A 15,616-nucleotide genomic window follows, 5' to 3' on the forward strand; every position below is an offset into this window, starting at 1 on the left:
AGGCAATCAAGGGTCATTTGCCCAGACTTCTATGAAATCATTAGTCTTTTTGAGAGCAGATCAGTCGTCCCCTGCTGCCTATTAAGAAGAATGCAGGTAGCGTTTTGTCTTTAGTTGTAAGCTGTGTTTGTCTTTTATACTATATACAGTGGCCAGTTAATTTGATTGCGTCATATGTTGCATATATATAACTGTAAGAGTAGTATCAGTGTTGTCATCTAGCCCCGGGCGTTTCAGCAAAAGCTGAGCTTGTCTATCATTTAATTGATGCGTGCTTCAGCTATGCACGCACCAAATACAGCTAAGAGAAGTTTTTATTGTAGTATATCAACTGATTCGCACTACAACCTGGTTTTCCTTCTTATCTGTAGTTATTTTTATTTAATTTAATAACTGTACAGTACTCTGTATATAGTAACCATTGTCCATATGTAAATATGTAAGAAAAATGTGTATGTTTCTGTCCTGTGTACTGTTTGTTTGTCTATGTGTCTTTCTGGCTGCTGTTACAACCAAATTTCCCCTTGTGGGACAATTAAAGGATTATTCTATTCTATTCAACTCTGGAAAAATACGATTGCTAAATTTAATGCTGTATTAAATTCTTTGGAAGAATTATGAACTTATGAATGATTATGAATGATTACACTGGTTATTGGCCAGTGTACACACACACACACACACACACACACACACAGCTCTCCTGCTTCCTCCGTTCCTGCACTGACCGGACTAGTACAAGCTGCTGGCCAGAAACACTGTTTCACTGCTCTCTTATCCTTAGCCAAGCCATGTCTCCAGACAGAGTTTTTATCAGCTCGTGAAAACTGCAGCCACGATAAGAAGTATTGGTGGTTACACAGCTGACAGCTCCACTTGATAGAAGAGAAGGGGTGGGTGGGGGGGACTTGGGGTAAATCCACCAGATTTGGTCACTGCGAAGATTACAGTCCAATTTAAAGAACCGCTCACTTTGAAGTTTCTAACTGCTAAGCTAAATTGAGGATAGGGAGAAAGGAGATGAGGGGTTGAAAGTTGAAAATAGATAATGCATGCCTTTGTCTTCTCACTCTCTCTTTCTTCTTTCGTCTTCCCGCAGAATGGCAAAGAATGATGATGATGAAGAGGAGGCGGCCCGTGAGAGGAGGCGCAGGGCACGCCAGGAGAGGATGAAGAGCAAGGAGAGCGAGGAGCCCAGCAGCCAGTCAGACAGCCTGGTTATGACCAACAGCCACAGGTATAGCAAAACAAGCTCTCGTACGTAGTCCAGCAGACGACTGATTGGCTCCCTCTTTTTTTTTTTGGATCGGCTGCAAAAGCGAGAGAGCACCAGTAAAGTCCAACTAATAAACTCTCAACGTAATGTCATTTTCTGGGTTTAGGGTGTCGGAGTGGAGCTGCATGGTTAAATAGTCTACCGCCAGACGTTTTTGAGAAAGCTTTAGTAATTTAAGTGAACTAGCCCATGAAAACTCCCAAAAGGAGAGGTGCCAGAGTGTATATGAGGAGTAAAAAAATCACTTCTCTAAAACCTAAAGTCTCCAAACACAATAAGACTGCGGATAATTTATAAGTGCAGGTTTGAGATAAATTGTGTTGGCTACAGTGGAAGTGGTGGGTCGCTCTGACATCTAGTCACACAGACACTGCTTTGTGGTGATGAATGTTTCCTCTCTGTAAGCGCTTAGATACATCCTGGGGTGGTCAAACAACAAGGGGATTGTGCAGAAGGATGCTGAGATAGGACCTAGTTCTTGCTAGCCATTGTTGATTGTGCAGATGCAAGGATAATGTTTGGCAGACTTTTAGGTCACAGTATTGTGAGTCATGCTGTAGTCATGCCTCAAGGTGGAAGGATAGTCACTGAATATTTTAGTTAGAAAATATAAATACACTTACTCCACACTTTATTAGGTACATCTTGGTAGTACCAGGTTGGGCTCTCTTGTGCCTTCAAAACTGCATTAATTCCTCATAACAGAGATTTAACAAGTTGCTGGAAACATTCCTCAGAGATTTTGGTCCACTGCAGATTTCTTGGCTGCTTATCTCCCATTCTACCACATCTCTAACAGGAGATCTGGTGACTGTGGATTGAGGCCTGGTGATTCTGGAGGCCATTTGAGTACAATAACCTCATTGTCAGTTTGAGATGATTTGTGCTGTGTTATATGGTGCATTATCATGCTGCATGTAGAAATCAGAATGTGGGTACACTGATCTTAAAGGGATGGACATGGTCAGCAACAATACTTGGGTAGGCTGGAAGTGTGCCAGGAAAATATCCCCAACACCATTACACCACCACCATCAGCCTGACCTGTTGATTCAAGGCCGGATGGCTCCATGCTGTCGTGTTGTTTATGCCAAATTCTGACCTCCCGTCTGAGTATTGCAGCAGAAATAAAGGCTCGTCAGATCAGGAAAGATTTTTCCAGAAAAAAACAGATCTTCCAATTTTGGTGAGCCTATATGAATTGTAGCCTCAGCTCCCTGCCCTCACCTCACAGGAGTAACACCTGGTGTGGTCCATCAGCTATAGGCCATCTGCTTTTGATTTGATTTGAGGTTTGATATGTTGGGCATTCAGAGTTGTTCTTCTGTGTCCCTTGGTTTTAAAGCGTTGCCTTCATATCAGCTCGAAGAAGTCGGGCCATTTCTTCTGACATGAACAAGTTGTTTTCGCCCAGAAAACTGTGGCTTCCTGGTAGGGCTGGGTCATATCATACCGGTATAATGTTGGGCAACGATAGAAAAATGAAATACCGCGATAGAATATGCTTGATGGATTGTCGGAGCATTACGGCTATCGTAGGCAGGAGCCTCGCGGAGTGATACGTACTGTGCGTCAACATAATATTACCGTATTGTGTGTGCATAACCTATAAAGTTTTGTAGATATTATACATGGTTATGCTGAGGATATGTTGGCCAATTTCCACTGGAAATGCCTTTTGGTTAAACTGTCAGAAAGGAATTTGTATCTGGACTGCCAAATTTTTATATAACTTTAATGCACATAAAACATCTGCTTGTTTAAGAGAAAATACATTGATGGGGGGGGTTTGCACTAATAAAGTTGTGGAGTTGTAAAGTATTTTGTCTAGTGTCAATTATATCATCAGTTATATCGTTATCGCAAATTTTCAAATGTATATCGTGATAAATATTTTTGGTCATATCGCCCTGCTCTACCTCCTGGATATTTTCTCTTCTTCGAACCATTCTCAGTAAACTCGAGCGATGGCTCTGTGGGAAAATCCCTGCAGATCAGCAGTTTCTGAAACACTCAGAAAAGCCCCTCTGCCACCAGCAATCATGCCACGTTCAAAGACAAATCCCCCTTCTGATTCTCAGTTTGAACAGCAGCTGGTCTTGATCCTCTCTACATGCCTAAAAGCACAGAGACACAGTGATTGGCTGATTAGATATTTGCACGAGTGAGAAGGTGACCAGGTGTACCACATGAAGTAGCCAGTAAGTGTGTATTTTAGTCACGCTGAAGCAAAGCTTTATAAAAGATTATCTTGGTTTGTTTGGAGGTCCTTTAGCGCAGACAAAACTAAACAAAATTTTTTTACACATTTGTGCTCTGATGCAACGCTTAATCCTCATGTATTTGGTAATGTTACACATTGTGGGTTAAATTTTATGCCACAGCAACTATTGACTCGGCATCCAAAAACATGCTAACTATGATAGCATGTTAGCATGCTATCGTAGTTAGCATTCAGTCCAAAGTTTTAGCAGGTGTTAGCATGGCTGTAAACTGTAGGCTATGGCTGTATCTGAGCACATACAAAAGTTCCCACCTAAAATCAAAATTTCCATTCATTATAAGGCCTCACCTGAGTTTATTTGAAGAGCTGTGGTGAAGACCAGTCAGTAAAGCCATGGGTCTACATTTTCTGCTGTTCTTGGCTATAAAGCTGTCAGTAATAATGCAACCTCTTTCTGGAAATTATGATTACACAGGGGTTGCGGCCTTCCACCAGGGGCAGCTCAGAGGTAACAGAAGATAATGTCATGGATTATCTTTCCATGCCCACATTTTTATAACGGCTGACGTCTGCTGTGACCTCACCCCTTCCTCCTCTTTGACACGAATACACACAATGTGACATTTGTGCCGTCTCTCTCTTTCTCTCTCTCTCCTCGTAGTGTCACAGAGACGGTGTCTGTGAGCAGCTCTTATGGAGGCGGTGGAGATGACGAGGACCAAGCCCTACTGGACCGCATGGCCAAACGTGAGGAGAGACGGCAGAGGCGCATGAAGGAGGCGCTGGAGAGACAGAAACAGCTGGACCCCACTGTGACGGAGGGCAACGACAGCACCGCCACGGAGAAAAACAGCGCAGAAGAGGAGAGGCCCTCCTCCTGGCGTAGGGGACGTTACCGTGACAATGACGACGAGGCTGAGAAGATGGAAACCTATAGCTCGAGAAGAGAGGAGGAGAAGGAGCGAGAGGAGCCGAGGGAGGAAGAGCAGGCTGCCCCTGAAGGGGGAGAGGAAGAAGCGGAGGGGGTAGATGAAGAGGAGGAGCAGCCAGTTGCAGTTGTGGAGGACAAACCAAGAAGGTCTTACTTGAGAGACCAGGTCAGTTATCAGGTCACCATTCTTCTTTCATGTCAGACATTAAGTTAAGCTGGTGTAACCGACAGCCTTGGCACATTTGATCCTTGTTTCTATAGGCTTCAGCTGAAGAGCCTAAAATTCAAAACAAGGTATGGTTAGTGATTTGTTGTCTTTTTTGTTACCTTTGATTTGATCGCTGAGCTTACTTTCAAAGAACTGCTATAATCCTTTTTCATAGGACTTCGCCGAAGAAGACAGACATTCGGTAGTCAGTGAAAGTTCAAATCAGACCAAGTCGTCAAATTCAGAGGCTGGGGAGGATACAGTAGCATCAGGGGAAGCTGAAGAGGTACCAGAGGATGATAATGTAGATAATTCACAGGGGAACAAGCCTATGTTACTAAGAAATGACAGTGAAGAGGACTTTGAGGTATCTGAATCAGAAGATAATGAGGTATCATACATGCGGTAAGAACTTCAGTAGAGGTGTGATGCACAGCACGTGAAATTTCTTTGGATAACTTCAGTGTCTAACTAGACAGAAATGTTTACATGTTAAACCTCTCAATGAGACATCTTGTTGACGTGTTGATTTATGACACTGAAATTATCCGGACACCTCGTGCCGTCTAGCATGGTTTGCAACATTTGCAAACTGGTAATGACAGGTCTGTGTTTGATGAGGTGCGGTTTACAGCCGTGTGGTCAGACTTTTCAAAAGGTTAATGCTATGCTCCACAGAGTGGTCACATTTTTTTTCTGCATGTCTTCCACCTCAGCCATGAGTGCAACAACACATCACATTACACTGGCTCCACTTCAGCAACTCAGTGAGGCATCAGGTCATCTTTCGATATCTGTCAAAAGTTTAAGATTGCAATAAACCCTTTTGTACAGGGCACTAGTGTTGTCCCTTAGTTGATCCAATGTCTGGAACAAGCTCCTTTAGGCCGTATTCCATCACTACCAGCAGATTGCTTCACTCACCAGTAGTTTTAGTGTAAGACACCAGCTTGTCTGCAAACCGTCACCAGTTTTTGCAGTTGAAATTCAAATGTTCGACTGTCCTTCTTAAAAGTAAAAATTATGCCTTGACACTGAAAAAAAAAACACATTTCAAAAGCACAGTGTTTAGTATTTATTTATTTCTGTTTGTGGTTTAGGCTGCACTTGTCGCTGCTTCAGTACAAAAGTTGGCGAGGGTGTGCAACAAGTTGGTGTCTTCCATGCAAACTGCGGGTGACCACTGCAGTTGCCTTTCAGTTTTTGCTGCTGCATCATATAGTTCTTTACAACCACTTTCATCAAGCGACAGCAAGCAACCTCCCATAACCACTCGTTAACTGGTGGACGAATGTACATTTTCCCTAGTATCTGGCAGTTGCCAACCAGTTGCCAACCAGTTGCCAACCAGCCTGTGTAACTGGGGCCAGTTCTTTCTGGTTGAAAAAAGAGGGTTTGAACTTGCCTATTAGGGGTTACCTGGACATATGGCTGTGTTTTAATGTGGATTCACCACTTCAACATAGACAGATAGATAGCTATGACAAAAATAGGGAAAAGCATATTTAACTGATGATGTCAGCATTTTATATTGAAATGGTGTCAGTGCAAGAATAAGAAAGTTTATAGCGCTTTCTTGGTAAAGATTCATAATTTGCATTACATTCATAATATATCCCATGGTCTTCAAAATTTGACTGGATATGTACTTCACAGAAATAGTAATTATCACATATAAGACTTTAATTATGTTTCTGATTATGGACAGCAAATGGATGTAGGAAATACCCAGCTGGAGACACTCCCAGTGTGATCACATGTTAGATAATCCTTTGTCAACAGTAATCCTGGAGTGGACGTAGTGTGATGTGATGTTCTGTGTTATTTTATTTGGGCGTGCTCTCTTTCTCTTATGGGATATCATGTGATGTCACATGATTGAATCCAATCACACTTCACTCTATGCACCTTTCTGCCTACCTTTGTTGTTCAGTATCACTCTATCTTGCTTTCTGTGTGTGTGGGGGGGGGGTGGCTTTAGGTGAATGAGCCCAGAGAGGAGAGGGAGGATCAGAGGAAGCACAACGGAGGGCTGCATGAGGAGGCGCCTCCCAAACAGCACAGGAAACCTGAGAGGACCACCAGGTACACAACAGCAACAAAAGCACACACTGTCTCATTGTCACCCTGAGGCCAAACTGGGGATAGCTCAGTCCTGTGAATTATTCAAGCGCCTGAGCTGTCAGCAGTATCGCTCAGATTCGTGTGACAGTTTGACGCTCTCTAATTTGTGAAAAATCATAAAGACCAGAATGCAATTTGTATTTACACTGTTGCAAAAATGTGAAGATTGCCAGTAGTTTGTGTCATCTAACTCGATAAATGTTCTGTTTTTTACTGCAGACAAACAGAAATTAGGCTAATATTTTCTCATTTTCAGTTCAATATTTTGTCACCTATCTGATAATGGTTATTTAAGTCCTACTAAAAAAGATAATGATGCCTTTATTCTGAAGCAACAGGTGACTAATTCGTTAATGAAACCTGTATGCATGAATAAAACACACAGACTCAATGAATGTGACTAATAGCAGCTGCGCTTATCTAATCTTTCTTGCAAAAAAAGGCTAGATATAAAAAACCACTTAGCTACAGTGCTGTGCATAAGTCCTGAGCCGCCACTCATTTCTCATTTCTTCATTTACTTGTATTATTTGAGCAGCAATTCTTCAGGCATTTATAAAGGTCTTTCAGACTTTTTCTTTGGACATTGGCTGTTTTTCACACTTTTCAGTCCTTGCACCCGACCATTTTCAGAGAAATGTTTTTGTTATGCTACTTAATGCTGACCTGTGACTCATTCAAGCATAAAAAAGACACCTAACTCCAGAGATGAGTCAGTGTTCTGTCTACACATAACCAATAAATTTATCTTAAGGTACTTTATTGCTAACAAGCAACATTTGTTCCCAGATCTTTAGTTGAATCTGCAAAAAAAAAGCAAAGAACACAGTCTAACAGACATGAAATAGCTTTTTTAATCTAAATGACTATTTTAAGTCTCAAAAACTTGGTATAGCTCAATGTAAAGTGTGTTCTTTTCAAAATAGAGGGAATTGTAAACTCAGAAAGTACATCAGATCCAGCATGGAATACTAACCGGAAACATGTGATTGGCAACTGCTTCGGTGTTTAATGTGACAATAATCAGCAAACACATTGTCAGTGTAGTAAAACACAAACACAGTGGAACACCATCAGTCATGGATTGGCATCCCCAGAGCCTTGACCACAACATTACTGAAGCAGTGTGGATCAAATCAGCAGAAAATGGAACAAAAGGCAGTAAACATCCAAAAAAGAGCTTTGGGTGTCCTTCAAACAGGCTGGAGAACTATTTCTGAAGACTACTTAAAGAAATGAGAAGAGAGTTCAGGCTGTGTTAAAGAATTAAGGTGGTCATACCGAATATTGATTTTCAAGTTCATTAGAATTCCACAAACTCTGATTGTGCCTTATATATTGTATTTTCATTTGTGTTTGCACATTTCAGCAAATTGCTGGACTTATTTCTGCACAAGTTTGATTTTTATGAAGAAGCTCAAGACCTTTGCTGATATATCAGTGACTCTACTCTTGTCCACTTGTGGAAAAGTACTGCAGTAACTTAATATACCAGACCCAAAGGTCAGCTGAAAAGATCAAACTACAAATAACCAAAGCTCATTGTGACCGAGTGCGAGGAGAGGACAACAGTCTGTTGATAAACAACATTATGTACTGCATTTTAAAGGAAATTAGTTTTATCAGACAGGAAGTTATGTATGAGGCTGACATTTATCATTTATTGCACAGGCTGGTGTGAAAGTATAAACATGTAGCCCGAGGCTTCTGAAACATAATTGAAAAGCAAATCTCATTCAGACTTTCAAGAAAAACACGTTGTTTTTGTTCAGCTGGCAGAGTGGCCGTGTTTTTCTGTCACAGGTCACCTGCAGTGAGTTCTCAGGTTGAAACACTGGAACGAAACTTGATACCGCCTGTAACTTTATCTTTGCAAACGTGATTGCATTTGTTTGTTGTGTGAATTCCATGAAGGCAACATCTTCTTCTGGTGTGCATTTGAATACCTGGATCAAAAGGCAACCAGCTTTCCACTCCGACCCGTGTGCTGACCTGTGTTTTTATGTGTCCTTCCCAGCCGTGGCAGCGTGCGCTCCCCTGAGCCTTCTGCGGGTGATGACCCGGACGAGGACGCCCGCCTGGAGGCGGAGCGCAAGCTGGAGGAGCTGAAGCGTCGTCGCGATGATGCGGAGAGCGGGGAGTTTGAGAGGATGAGGCAGAAGCAGCAGGACGCCGAAGCTGAGCTGGAGGAGCTGAAAAGGAAGAGGGAGGAGAGGAGAAAGGTGCTGGAGGAGGAGGAGAGGCAGAGGAAGGAGGAAGAGGCAGAAAGGAAAGCCAAAGAGGAGGTGGATGTTTTGTTTTGTTTTACTTAACTTTTAAGCTGTTTTTACTCTGTTTTATCCCATCTCTATGTAAATGTTTTGTTTAAAAAAAAATCATGATGTTATAAAAGTCTGAGTTTCAGGCAAGTGGCCAATGGACGCAAGTCTGAGTGTCATCTTACAATCGGTGGGAGACTGGAATCAGCAAAATTATTGTGCATGTGCAATGAAGTTCTGAACTGGTTGCCTTCGAAGTGGATGTTTCAAAGATGGGGACCAGTTCTCTGACCACCTGCAGTCAGTTGTTGTCTTCAAAGCAAATTTGATACATCAATAAGAGCAATAAGTTGCTATGAGTCTCTTCTTGTGATAATTGGGAACTGTGATAAATGTAAAAAAATTCAAATCAATCTCTGGGCTACCACCAACTGTTCTTAGACGCTTCTCTCTATTCTTCTTTCTCTCTATTATGACTGAATTATCACACAATTCTGGTTTTCAGTCATCTTTTCCTTTTTTAATATTGTTCTTTTGTTTGTTTGTTTTTGCCCTTTCATCTTTGGATTAAGCCACATGTCTATGCAAATGGCTTATCGGAGTCTCCGATATATCCATGAAGCTGTCCCTTTAAACTTGAAAAAGCATGAAAAAGCTACACATCCCTGAACTATATGTTTACGTAGTTACAGGAAAAATTGCAGTTATTCAGTTTTGTAGCCCAAGAAAAGAAGCTTGCTTTCTAATTTGGATCTTGTTGAGTCCAGATGAAACACCTGCTGAGATATTTGTAAGCTCCTGCACACGCAGTGTTGTGTCTGTTCCCATTATTGTTATAATAAAAAAAAGGAGGGGCTGTAGTTGGGGATAGCAAGTCTTGAGAACGGCCCATCTCTTACAAATGAGTCATTCTGCAACAATAACACACCGTGTGTGCTTAAACCTCTGACTGGGCCAACAGCGAAAGATCGAAACCAAAAAACCCCAAAACAATCGAAAGAAGAATGGACTTGAATGGTTTTTATTGCCTGCCCACACAGCTGTTGCAACAATCAAATTTCAAATGCAGACATCAGTGAGAATGAAGTCAACAACCGTCACTGCAGTCTTTTACATTTTCTCATGCTCTGCACCATGTTGATTCATCCCTTTGCACCTGTATGAGCAGAAACCCATGCATCACTCTCTCTCACACTTGCGTGACGTTATCTCGCCATACGTCTCCGTTATCATGACTCAACCTATTTGGGTCCCCGCTTGTAACTCACATATGTCATTCCTCTGTCTCCTCTTCTTACAACATCCTCGTCCTTGCGTATCTCAGACGCGATAACCTCTGCTTTCCTTCGTGTTCCCCCGCTGTACCGAAACGCGTCGCTCATTTTCGCTCGCAGTCAGCTTGCGCCGAGGCCCCTACATTCTCGCTATTACCCTGACTGGTTTTCTTTGTTGCTCTTGGCTCCGAACGTGGCGGCCCATCTCTAGCTATCTGCCCCTGTTCTTCTCCTCTTGTGTGATGTTAATGAGGCCTTTTGGTTTGTAATTAAAAGATGGCCCAGAGATACAGAGAGACTAATTAACCAAGACAAGGCTGCCGGAGAGGGCTGATATACTGCCAAGCACCAGCCCTCTTCTGAATACTGTACAAATGATTCATACTTTTTTTTCCTTTCTTTTTTTTTAACTCTTGATAGTCTGCTGTATCAGGCTTTTCAAAATGCCTTTTTTCTCCCGAGGCAGCCAATTGGCTGTAAATAAGAATTTACTCAGAGTAATTGAATTCGAGACTGACCTGCTTCATTTGATAAAATAAGTAAATCAGTTAGAAAGTGTCTGGGTCGGCTGCATTTTTGATTGTCAACTGCCAGTGACATTTTCTTTATCATGTGATAGCCTGTGGCAGCATAAGTATGTTTCCATTTAGTTAGAGTCGATACAAGCAGCTAGCAGACACAAGCTACCATTACCTGGCAGGACTGCTGTAATTAAATTGACCAACGCGTTCCCTGTCAGAGACACTCAGAAATGCCTGCCATCTCTTTCTCAGGAGGAGAAGAGGAAGATGAAAGAGGAGATCGAAAGGAGGAGAGCAGAGGCGGCTGAGAAGAGACAGAAGGTGGATGACACTATGGATGGAGAGGGCAAACCGTTTAAGTGTCTCAGCCCACGAGGATCCTCTCTGAAGGTCAGTCCAACTATCTTTGACTTCTCACCTCAGGTTTTCCATTCTGGTACTGCGCATATGGGTTAGGATAGAAATAGAAGCAGCAATAGAAATCAAAATACAAAGATCATTCGGCGGCCTGAACAGGCATATGTCACTGGCAGATTTTTTTCAGCGGGGGCTAACAAGCCGATTAGGCAGAGATGAACTCTGTTTGTTGTATGAAAATGCAGTTCCTGACTGACTTTTATTCCAGTAAAGCCTGAACCATGAAATATTTGCCAGATTTTTTTTCGCTGGATTATTAACTGAACCTTCAAATTTAAAAAAAAAACATAAATTTGCAATTGAGTTTTAATTTCTGTAATTTTTCCAAAAACTGATATTTTTGTGCAATGTATTGCTCACGGTAGTCATGCTTACGTCTTATTGGATACTGCAGGGTTTTTTTTTTAAAAAAATGGGTTAAATCCATCTGAGCTGTTTTTAAAATCAGCATCTTAAAATGGGACTAAAACATTTGCACTTAATGGCTGAATACATGATTTATTGTTGACCTGTAAGGATAAGCTGAAATGCAGTGAAGCTCTTAATAGTTTGATGAAGTATGATGATGTAAACTCTAATCATTCAAGGTAAATTAGTTTCAAACTGCATATTTTTCATCCTTAACTCAAATAAAACGTGCAAAAATGTTTGGAAAATTAAGTGTTGTAATGCTAAGCTAATCTTTACATCCCTGACAGGCCCCCACACTATGTATGAACACACTATAATGACCACGCTAACACTTGTAGCTTTGGTTAAGCAGACAGTCAAACTATTAATACATATTTGTGCTTGTGTTTTTGAATTGGACAAGTGAGTAAAAGCACGCACTTCATCTAAAACTATCAGGCTAAATTGTTGCGACCATGAAAAATCAACTTGTGATCCTGCTGCCTTTAAAATGACTGCTTTAGAGACAGGGACCAGGTCAACAACCACTCAGTCAGCTGTCGTCTTCTAAGAAACTTTACTGATCAAAAGCCAATAAGACATTGTCAGGCTCCTATCAGTCTGCTATTAGTTTGTTATTCAGTGGGGTTAAGTTGCCAATTACATGTGATTGACAACCAGTTAGCAACCAGTCGAGCAAAGTATTGCTAAGAGACATGTCACAGACGAGTTGTGCTCATCAGTAAAAACTGGCTCAAATTTATTTCAACATGCTGGCTGCCTGCCTCCATTTATAAAATAGATGGCAATTATTTGCAAACCTTCACCATTTTGTCTTAAAGTGATTGCAGTCAGGTTGAGTCAGAATTGAGTCAAAAATTAATTCACTGGGCAACCACTGATATTTTACTACATTGCAAGTGGCATCAAAGCTAACAATCAAACCAGCATTTGCATCCAAAGCTATTTGACAATGTAGTGTAGTGAACAGCGGGTGAACACTTAAATAAGTTTAAGGCTTAAAACAACTTTATAGCATTTGCGTGCTGTACTAAACTCCATTTGCACTGGTTCCTTTGCAGTCGTCAGCAGAACTCTGTAAAAGCTTTCCTGCAAACCTGCAAACACCATCTATCCTTCAGTGCAGCAAAGCCTACTCTGAACATTCAAATATTTGGAGAGATTAACCGCCAGGTGACTGGCATCTGCACAAGTGTTATCTAACTGAGATAAAGGAGTGGATTTCATAAAACCAGAGAGAGAGATGCAATAATCAAACTGTAACTTGTTTTTTTAAAACTGTCTAAATCTAAACCCTTCTCGAGAAATGCACGAAGAAAAGTTTCCCCCCAACCCTCCCCACCGCCTTATCTAAAGATAAATGTTTGTCACTGCAAAGGAACGTTTAATCAACTCAAATGTGAATAAATGTTTTCAGTTTTGCCAAAAGCCAACTCCCACGCACACAAAATCTAGGGGGATTTTTTAGCCAGTGGAGAAAATCTAATTAGTGACAGTTAGCTGTAATATCCATCTGGCCCATCCCAGTGAGACTCTAGACTAGAGGTTTGGCTCTAATGGTGTGTGACCTCTGATTGTATTAGACCCAGGCACTTCTTTTAATTGTGGTCACTTTGTGAACAGTAATTCTCATGCCCCCTTCACTCCCTTCACAGACAAAGCTTTACTTTGTCGTCATGTTCACTGTACGTACAAGTGTTTCTTCGTGACTGTGTTTGTTTGAGTGCATATCTATCTGTTGTGTTCTTCACGTACACGGAACATATGAACAGTTATGGTGCTGTGTTTTGCTTTGAGTTAATTTGTGTGTTTTCGCAACAGATGAAATAATCCAAAAAAGGAGGGGTCTGGAAACTCCATAAATTAAATTAAAATCATATAGCTAATATGAATGTTGCCTTAACAAACATTTGCAGACACATAGCGTCTTTAGCATTTATTAAATGCCACATATTTCGATGTTTAGTGATTGTAATATCTGATATGAATTTCGGTTCAGTTATTCAGCTATTGCAAGGCATCTGAATAGTACTGACTAGCTAGCTAATTTTTGCTAGCAGGAAACACGCTTAAAACAAAAGGTACTCACTGTCTCGTAAGTACCTGAAAAGCTAGTTCCTTAATGCGGTTAGTACAAAAGGATATCAATAAAGACAAAACGGCATCTACCTGTCGCTCAAAACTGAAAATGGCTTGTTTGTGTGTAGTTTTTATTAAGATGAGTTTGAGAGCAAGCAGATCTGTCATGAATGTGAAAATGTTTTTGGATTGTAAGCAGGTTATAATATAGGGGTCATTTTAACAAGCAGCGATTTTTGGTACTTAAATGGGGGCTAAATTTAAACTCAGAAGGCTCATATGCTTGGGAGGTAGCTGATGCATTTCACAAAAAACGAAGTAACTCATTGTTAATTTAAGAAAATGGACAACCCAAAAGCCCAGTAGGTCGGGTATATACCATATAAGCACTAAATCCCTGGACTGTCTCCACTATCCCTGACTATAAAGGAACATAAAACCACAGAAATTTAAGTTTGAACCTTTTGTTATTATAGGAGCACAAAATACGGGCGTAATAATCCCATAACTGTGAAGAAGATAGAGCATGAAAAGCAACTCTAATCTATTTCATGCTGAAATACCTTTTGCTACATAAAGACAACAGACAACAACAGATCTGTTTTTCTCTATATTGGCTCACGTGAATTGGAGCATATTCTTGCTTGATTTATGTGCAGAGTGAATTTCATGCCCCTTTGGTTTTTGTTGAACCTGTCCAAAGGCTACTTCCTATATCAAAATGACATGCATGCCATTGAAGACACACACTTTACTCCCCTCATTTCTTTTTGCTATTAGGTGCTTTTTGTTTGACAGCTGCCATTTGGTGCCTCCTGTTACACTAAAACGTTAAAAAAAAAGACTGTCTTACTATCAGGAATCAGCTCCCAGTGGAACTCTCAGTCCCGAGAGCTCGCCTTCATGTTATCAGCAGTAAACCACCATAACCCCGCTCTGTATTGTAGATAAAGCTCAGTGTTCTGTGGCAGAAAAGGACAGAGGGACGAGATGAAGGACAGGCAGCAGGGATATGCAGGAAAGCGATTAGGGTTAACAGGATTACTGTAACTGCATTCGGATGGCTACGGCTCTTTAAAATGCGTCTGAGAATGGGGAATTTCCTGTCAGGGAGTATTTTTGGGAACTCCCACATTCGGTAGCAGTCGAGTGCAATGGCCTTCTTCATAAAGAGAGGGGAAGAGGGCCTTTTTTTCTGCTGTTTCTTCTTTTGTCCCTATTATAGGGTTTTGTGTTTTGTGTGTGTATGTGTGCATCTAAGGAACGCATGTGCTGCCCTCTCTTTTAGCCTTTTGTGCCGTTGATCATAAACAATCCTCAGAGATTCCCACAGACTAAAGGCAGAGAGAGCAAAGCGTTTGCTGTGGGGTGGGGGTCAGTTTCTGACTGTGTGTGCATGTCTTTCAGGGCATTTTGCACATAGAGGGAACAGTATCTTGGTGCTGCTCAAGTGAAGCCAAATTATATTACGTATGAAGGAAAATAATAATGAGATATTTACTATTTAAAAACACACCCTGCAAAGAGATTGCGGGAAATAAAGTTAAGTGCATGAAGGGGACCTATTTCTTGTCTGTGGTATATACTCTTACGATGATGGATGTTCATAAACATGGTCAAAGTTTAAAATATTGAGCAGAAGTAACCCCTGTATGGCAGAAGCTCAGGGCTCACACTGCTTTATTCTTGGATCTGTAAGCTGTCAATGAGAACAGATATCTATAATATGATCGTCTCAGGCACACAGCTCTGGCTGCAAGCATAGCAGCTCCACCCACCTTTTGTTCAAATTATCTGTTTGCCGGGTAAGGCAAAGGGAAGTCAGCTTGAAGTGGAGGGAAAGCGAGCTGAGATGGCCTTAGGTGTCACAGCAAGCCTCAGGTTAAAACAAAT

The 15,616-nt window shown here is 41.3% G+C and overlaps 1 protein-coding gene across 6 annotated transcripts in view; it reads left to right on the plus strand.

Moving 5' to 3' along the window:
- cald1a (caldesmon 1a) overlaps window positions 1–15,616 on the plus strand; it is a 66,115-nt gene that overhangs the window by 40,597 nt on the left and 9,902 nt on the right. For 4 of the 6 annotated variants that reach the window (XM_085436191.1, XM_085436195.1, XM_085436190.1 and 1 more), the window contains exons 3-9: window positions 1,100–1,237; window positions 4,162–4,597; window positions 4,693–4,725; window positions 4,815–4,925; window positions 6,621–6,724; window positions 8,781–9,048; window positions 11,069–11,206. In XM_085436191.1, the coding sequence (XP_085292317.1) occupies window positions 1,100–1,237; window positions 4,162–4,597; window positions 4,693–4,725; window positions 4,815–4,925; window positions 6,621–6,724; window positions 8,781–9,048; window positions 11,069–11,206 (1,228 nt within the window). The remainder of the gene's footprint in view (window positions 1–1,099; window positions 1,238–4,161; window positions 4,598–4,692; window positions 4,726–4,814; window positions 4,926–6,620; window positions 6,725–8,780; window positions 9,049–11,068; window positions 11,207–15,616) is intronic. The other 2 variants (XM_085436193.1, XM_085436194.1) reach the window with 2 other exon arrangements.

The sequence above is a fragment of the Copadichromis virginalis genome, linkage group LG17 (genome assembly GCF_057382275.1).
Source record: "Copadichromis virginalis isolate Kocher_CV1m ecotype Utaka linkage group LG17, C_Virginalis_male_GT1.1, whole genome shotgun sequence".
In the NCBI taxonomy this organism is placed as follows: domain Eukaryota; kingdom Metazoa; phylum Chordata; class Actinopteri; order Cichliformes; family Cichlidae; genus Copadichromis; species Copadichromis virginalis.